At 48.4% G+C, this 7,505-nt stretch overlaps 1 protein-coding gene across 1 annotated transcript in view; it reads left to right on the top strand.

Moving 5' to 3' along the window:
- TTC26 (tetratricopeptide repeat domain 26) overlaps positions 1–7,505 on the top strand; it is a 60,546-nt gene that overhangs the window by 21,654 nt on the left and 31,387 nt on the right. The window contains exon 7 of the mRNA XM_034774760.1: positions 6,349–6,404. Coding sequence (XP_034630651.1) covers positions 6,349–6,404 — 56 coding nt within the window. The remainder of the gene's footprint in view (positions 1–6,348; positions 6,405–7,505) is intronic.

The following is a 7,505-nucleotide window of genomic DNA, read 5'->3' on the forward strand; positions in this document are numbered from 1 at the left end:
ATTACTACCCCCCACTTTTGTAGCCGTTTGTCCTGGGTTTGCCACATATCCGCCCCCCCCCCACACCCCCGCTCAACACTACGGGGTTGGGCTACTTGGGTCAGAAAGCTGTGCACTCTCGACAGGCCATCCATATTGCCATGTTGGGTTCCAGACTTATGTCTTACTGTGAAGTGGAAGGGTTGAAGTGACAGGAACCATTTTGTTACTCTTTTCAGAGTAACAGCCGTGTTAGTCTGTATCCGCAAAAAGAAGAACAGGAGTACTTGTGGCACCTTAGAGACTAACAAATTTATTAGAGCATAAGCTTTCGTGGACTACAGCCCACTTCTTCGGATGCGAAGTAACTTCTTGTTACTCTTGCGTTTTTGTCCGTGTTTTGGTGCATCCACTGCAAAGGGGCATGATCCGTGACAAGGGTAAACTTCTGTCCAAGTAGATAGTAGCGGAGGCTTTCTATGGCCCATTTACCGCCAGGCATTTCTTCTCCACTACAGCATATTTCCGTTCCCTAGGTAGGAGCTTCCTACTGAGGAAGAGGATGGGGTGTTCGTCATCTCCGACCATTTGTGAAAGCACAGCTCCCAGCCCTACTTCAGGATAAACTCCTTCCCCAAGTCTGGGGCTATTAGTATGGGGTTTGTGCAGAGGGCCGTCCTCAGATCCGCAAAAGCGCCTTCGGCTGCAGCAGACCATTTTATTATGTCTGGGTCCTGAGCTTTTGTTAGGTCCGTTAATGGGCATGCCCTGGTGGGGAATGAACCGCCTATAGTACCCCACTAGTCCCAGGAATGCTCTGACCTGTTTTTTCCGAAGTGGTCGGGGCCACTTCTGTATAGCTTCTAACTTGTTGAGCTGGGGCTTCACCATGCCCCTCCTCACTATATACTCAAGGTACTTGGCCTCAGCTAACCCGATCGAACATTTGGCGGGATTGGCAGTCAGCCCTGCCTTCCTCAGGGTGTCCAGGACTGCATCCACCTTCTCCACGTGCATCTCCCAGTCGGGGCTATATATGATGACGTCGTCGAGATAGGCTACTGCGTACTTTCCCTGGGGTCACAACAGTTTGTCCATTAGCCGTTGGAAAGTAGCGGGGGCCCCATGCAACCCAAAGGGGAGAACAGTGTACTGATATAGTCCTTCTGGAGCTGCAAAGGCTGTCTTCTCCTTGTCGGCCTTGGTAAGGTCATGGATAGACATAAACCGTGCTTTTCCCAATCTGTCAATCAGCTCATCTATACTGGGTATAGGGTGCGCATCAAATTGGGACACCTCATTGAGCTTGCGGAAGTCGTTGCAGAACCTCATACTGCCATCAGGCTTAGGCACTAAAACCACGGGACTGGACCATTGGCTATGAGATTCTTCGATGACTCCTAAGGCCAGCATTTTCCTGAGCTCTGTCCTAATCTCTTCTCTCTTGGCCTCCGGGATCGGGTATGGCTTGACATTCACCTTCACTCCAGGCTCTGTGAGGATGTGATGGTGAACCTCCGTAGTCCTGCCTGGCTTTTCTGAGAACACATCCTAGTTGCGTTTGATCAGGCTGATCACTTCTGAATGTTGTTCCGGAGTCAACTCCGGGGATATTCCCACCAGGTTGGGCTGGTTGCTTTTAGGGGATGGTGCCCCCAGCGCAACCACCGGAGCTTCTCTCTCCTGCCAAGGTTTCAGCAGATTTATATGGTAGATCTGCTCCAGCTTCCGGCGACCCGGCTGTCGGACCTTATAGTTGACTTCTCCTATAGCTTCTATTACCTCGTACGGCCCCTGCCACCTGGCCAGGAGCTTGCTCTCAGCCGTGGGTATGAGCACCATCACCCGGTCCCCCACCTGGAACTTCTGGGTCGTTGCTTAGCGATTGTAGTTTGTCCATTGTTCCCCTTGGGCCTTCTCCATGTGTTTGCGCATAAGGGGGGGCGACTTGGGCTATTCTGTCTTTCATCTGTAGCACATGTTCAACAACGTTTTTCTCAGGATTCGGCTGTTCTTCCCAGTCTTCTTTAGCCAGGTCCAGTATGCCCCTGGGGTGGCGACCATATAACTGCTCGAAGGGGGAGAATCCAGTGGAAGCCCGAGGAACCTCTCGTACGGCAAACAGCAAGTAAGGCAGCAGGGCGTCCCAGTCTTTCCCGTCACGACTAATCACTTTCCATAACAGGTTCTTCGATGTCCTATTAAAGTGTTCAACAAGGCCATCAGTCTGGGGATGGTAGACCGATGTTCTAAGGGTCCGTATGTGGAGTATTGAACATAGGTCCTTCATCAGCTTAGACACAAAGGAGGTCCCTTGGTCTGTCAGGATCTCCTTAGGTATTCCTACTCTGGAAAAAATCTGGACCAATTCTTTGGCTATGGTTTTGGACATGGTATTCTGTAGGGGTACGGCCTCGGGGTATCGGGTGGCATAATCTAGTACTACCAGACTGTACGGATGGCCCCGGGTTGACTTTGCCAATGGCCCTACTATGTCCATAGCTATTCGCTCAAATGGGATCTCAATAATTGGTAGAGGTACCAGAGGGGCCCTTAAGTGTGGTCAGGGCCCATGTATCTGGCATTCCGGACAGGATGTACAATATCGCCGGACCGCCAAATAAATGCCGGGCCAAAAAAACCTCTGTAGAATCCGATCAAGAGTCTTATCTAGCCCCAGATGGTCCCCGAACAGATGGCTGTGGGCCAGATCCATTACCGCCCTCTGATGCTTCCGTGGGACCAAGAGTTGTTCTACGACTTGCTCTTGGACCCAGACTACTCTGTATAGCAGATTGTTCTTAATCATATAATATGGCCCTGGGCCCTTAACTCTCCCCTCCACGGGGACCCCATTTACCTAGACTACTTCTTTATGAATATTGTGGTATATGGGATCATTGGCCTGATCCTGACCAAATTTCCCGAGTGCGGCCCCCATTTGTCCAAACTCTGGGGAGGTCTACCTCCGTCTCCCTCTCGGGGAAAGGCCCTAGGGAACCAGATCCGGCGATAGGGTTGTTGATTGCCGACCCAGTCCCGCTGTCAGTTGAGCCCCTTCTTTCCCCTACAAGCATAGACTTCTAGTACTGGGTCAGGATCCTCGTCCCCCTCCTTTTATCCGCCCTCCGTTCCCTCCGAGTCTTCCTGAACTTCCCCGGCGGGAGAACAAATTCTGGCTAAATTCATGGAAGGCCGGGGGAGGGTTAACCATCTGGGCCACACCCTGGGTCCCAGGGTTATTATTTTCTTCTACCTCCTCCCCGGGGAGTAGGCTATCAAACCCCGGGAAGTCTCGTCTGATAAGGACAGGGTAGGGGAGTTTCGGAACTACTCCCACCATCAACTTAGTGGGGTTTCTGAGAACTTCTATTTTTACGGGGATGGTTGGATAATAGTTGACAACCCCATGCACACAGAATATTCCTGAGTGTTTGGCCTGGGATAGTTGGTCCTGCCCGACCAGCTTCCCCGAGACTAATGTGATTGCACTTCCCGAGTCTACTAACGCTGTGGTCTCTATACCATTCATCTTAACGGGCCTAGTGTATCTCTGAGGGACCATCACGACCCCGACTAGACTTATTAGATCACATGGCCCCCCTATATCTCCTAGTTCACATTGCATAGGCTCTCCTAGATTCGGGCATTGGGCAGCGATATGCCCCAATTCGCCACAGGCATTACTTCGGTACCCCGCTCAGGGCAGCCCCCTATTTTTCAGGCTGCTGGGCTTTATCTCCCAAGTCTTTCTCCCTCAGTCCTCAAGTCTCTCCGGGACCGCCGGCTGCTCTTCCGCCTCCTTCCTCCCCTCCATTGTCCGGCCTGGCGCTATGGCAAACCAGGGCCTCGGCGCAGAAACTGGTCTCCGATTCTGGCGCCTTCCTTCTCCAGTGGTCCGAGCAAGTTCTTGGGCTGCTAAGTGTCTTTCTACGAGGGCAACTAGTTCATCATAAGAGGAGGGATCATTTTGGTGGACCCACCCTCGTATGTCTGGCGGCAACCCCCTCATGTATCTGTCCAACACCAGGATTTCCACTACCTTCTCCGGCCCATGGGTCTCGGGGCGGAGCCACTTCCAGGCGAGGTGGATCAAGTCAAATAGCTGGGACCTCGGCGCTTTGTCATCCCGGTACTTCCGCTCATGGAAGCGCTGGGCCCTTATGGCCGGCGTCACGCCTGACCTCTCCAGGATTTCCACCTTCAGCTGGGGGTAATCCATAGCTGCTTCTGTGTCATGTCGAAATAGGCCTTCTGGGCCTCCACACACAGAAATGAAGCCAGGATGCCTGCCCACTAGTCTTGGGGCCAGGCCTCCCGCAGTGCTGTCCTCTTGAATGCAAGGAGATATGCCTCTATATCATCCTCCATTGTCATCTTCTGTAAATAGTTGCTTGCCCGTAGTGGCCGGGTCCCCTGGGGCCCATGCGTCAGCGTGGTCAGGGCTTTCAGCTGGTTCACTACTTCATTCAGGGTGGCTCAATCTTGGGCCGCCTGGTTCATCAGTAATTGGTTTGTTTCCTGTTGGACATGTACTGACTCTTGCTGGGCTGCCATCTGTACTCTGGTAGCCTCTTGTTGGGCCGCAGTGGCCTGTATCAACGCCTTCACTACGTCCTCCATTTTTTTTTTTTTTTTTTGTATGTGATTTACCTTGCCCTGCGATGGCTTGCCACAGAGCCCTCACTCATTATACCATCCCACTTGTCACCATGTGTGGCAAAGTACCTTCTTCTCCTCAGCAGGCTCAGTCCTTTTTAGCCTTGGAGACACAGGCTTGGGCAAAGCAAATCCTCGTAGGTAGCACAGGGTCTGGCTACTCCTTCCCTCAGTCAGTCCCTTGTGCTTGTTTATCTTCCCTTCTGGGGACAGAGTGCAGCCTTCCTTGCTGGAAGGGTTCAGAGCCTTGCTGCTCCTAGCTTACTGGCAGCTTCCCTGCTTCTTTCACTCTCTCCCCTCCCCCCCTTCCACACTGGGGAGGGTTTAAAAAGGTGTCAAACAGTTGGAGCCAGCTGAACCTAATTGGTTCCCTGGTAACCCCTTTTCCAGCTGAACCTTATTTCCCCATGGTTATCTCTCCTCAGTGGTTTGGGACGGGCCTTTTAACCCTCTGGGACTAATTACTACCCCCCACTTTTGTAGCCATTTGTCCTGGATTTGCCACACTGCACATCCAGTTGGTACTCAGCTTCATTACTTGAGCTGTCACAAATTTTAGTACATAGCTGTGCCCTCTTTTCCTATTGCCATAAATGGATATAGCTCACTTATGGCTCATACTGTACAGAACCTCATTAATATCATTTTGCTAATCCACAAGCCCTTTAATTCTCACAAAAATGGCAATTTCACCTGATTTCTCATCAAAGATTTAATACCAGAGTTCTGCAGTAAGATCTCATATTAAGACTTCATTACTTGTACAAATTGTACTAAAATGCAAGTACTAGCGAACCAATAATACTTGGTATTTAAGAGCAAAGTATTTAAAAAAAATATTGGCCTAATATGTACCTAAATACCTCATGAGTATGTGAGGTTTGATTTATTTTGTAGTGTTTTGAAGATGTAAATGGTGTATAAATATTATACAATGAAGTATCATTAAAGTTAAACTGTACTTGTCAAAATACATGAACAAAATATGCTATTCTATAGTACCTTAGTTTAAAAAAAACATTTGCTTAATTATCAACACCTGGTAATTTGCAATGGATTTCCTGTTTATTAGTGTGAATTAACTTTGCTGGGTAATTGAGTGACAGAAAAGCCCCGCGCTAATATATACAAGTGAAGGGGATGGAGTTAAGATGTTCTAAGACTGGATCCTTTTTTTTTTTTTTAATGTACTTTTTTTAGTATATAACTTTTTTGTGTGAGTAAAATTCTTTAACTTTTGCACTAACAGTGCTTTTTACATGGGAGAATTAGGGTCAGATACACTAATTTGCCAAATGTTGAGGTATTAATAATGAAACCGTAAAGTCTGTATTCAGAAGCAGTTAACCCAGTCTTGCCCTGAGGGAGGAATAAACATGTTAGGGGAGACAGGAGTATGAAGGATTTATTATCTTGACCTTGTACTATTGAGAACTCATCCACTGGACTATGAACAACGGGCCAAGTGATCTCTGTACTAGGGAAAATGTAGTAATAAAGAAGCTATTACTCAAACCATGTTTGTTATACAGGCTCAAGAAAGCCACCACCAGCAAGGTATACATTTACACAGATTTATAGTCCCCTTACTCCTCCCCTTCAAATACTTTATCTGTCTGTGACTGGGTAAAGGAATGTTGTGGAGGATGAGTGGTCTGTCTGAATACAATTCACTGTGGTTTGTCATGCATGTAACTTCTGGTATTTCAGATGATGTGCAGGAGGCTTATAACCTGATTAAGGACCTGGAACCTACAACTCCACAGGTAATTTGAGACTTATGGCATGGTTACTTAAAGAAAGAGTTTGCAAGTTGGGGTAGAATCTGCCATGTCCAAGCCAGTACCCTGAGGATTCATCCCCTTTAACACCCTGCATTCATCCTTCCACCACCTTTCACCAGTGCTAAAGCTTTGTATGTGTGAAATATATACATGCATGTATTATTTTATTTATCATGTTTATTATGGTAGTGTGTAGGAGCCAGTGGAAAACAGGGCCCCATTTTGCAAATGTAAATGCAATGTACAAATGTAGAATAAGAGACAATCCCTAACCTGAAGAGCTTACAGTCTAAATAGACCAGACAGACGCAGGGTATGGGAAAGGGATAGAATGCAAAAACAGAGTGAGCAATGCGGCGGTGACAAAGGTAATGTTAGTTTTGCGATTTTGTTATTTAAATCTTTTCAATTGGGTTATGTTAAGTGTCTTAGCTAGACAGGAAGAGTGATGGTGGGAGGTGTTGGAGGAACAGCCAATCAGCACAGGAGAAGGAATGTTCGGAGTGAAAACTGCCATGTCCTTAGCTCCTGTTTGAACTGCTCTCTGCAGCTCCTGGACTGACTTATGTCTCTTGCTGACTCTTCCCTGCAGTTTTTTTCTCAAAGTTCACATGGCTGGGGAGGAGAGGGAAGACTTTATGGGCCCTTGTGAGGGGATGGGGTTGTCCTCTGCATAGGTCTGGGTCTGGGAGGTGCTAGGGGGAAGAGGTGGTCCCAGCTGGGCCTCATTTCAACACCTCATCCCAGTTCAACACTACCTATTTGAACTGCTTTCTGCAGCTGCTGGGCCAGCTTCAGTCTCTTGCTCCTCCCTGCATTTTCTTTCTCAAAGCCCACATATATAGAAACACATGCACTGTATAAATACAGTGGATCTGAACAAGAGAAAATGTCTAAAATAGACACTGAGGAAGGCATACTCTGGAAGATTATATGATACAGTGACCAAAACTCCTGAGACCTGTGTACCCTAGAACTTCCACCATTGCTGATGATGGAGTAGCACCAGCAATGAATTATGAGTCCTAGGCTAGGTCTACACTACGGGGGGGGGGGGGGGGGGGGGGGTGTGATTGCAGATCG

Source organism: Trachemys scripta, chromosome 1, assembly GCF_013100865.1.
Source record: "Trachemys scripta elegans isolate TJP31775 chromosome 1, CAS_Tse_1.0, whole genome shotgun sequence".
In the NCBI taxonomy this organism is placed as follows: domain Eukaryota; kingdom Metazoa; phylum Chordata; order Testudines; family Emydidae; genus Trachemys; species Trachemys scripta.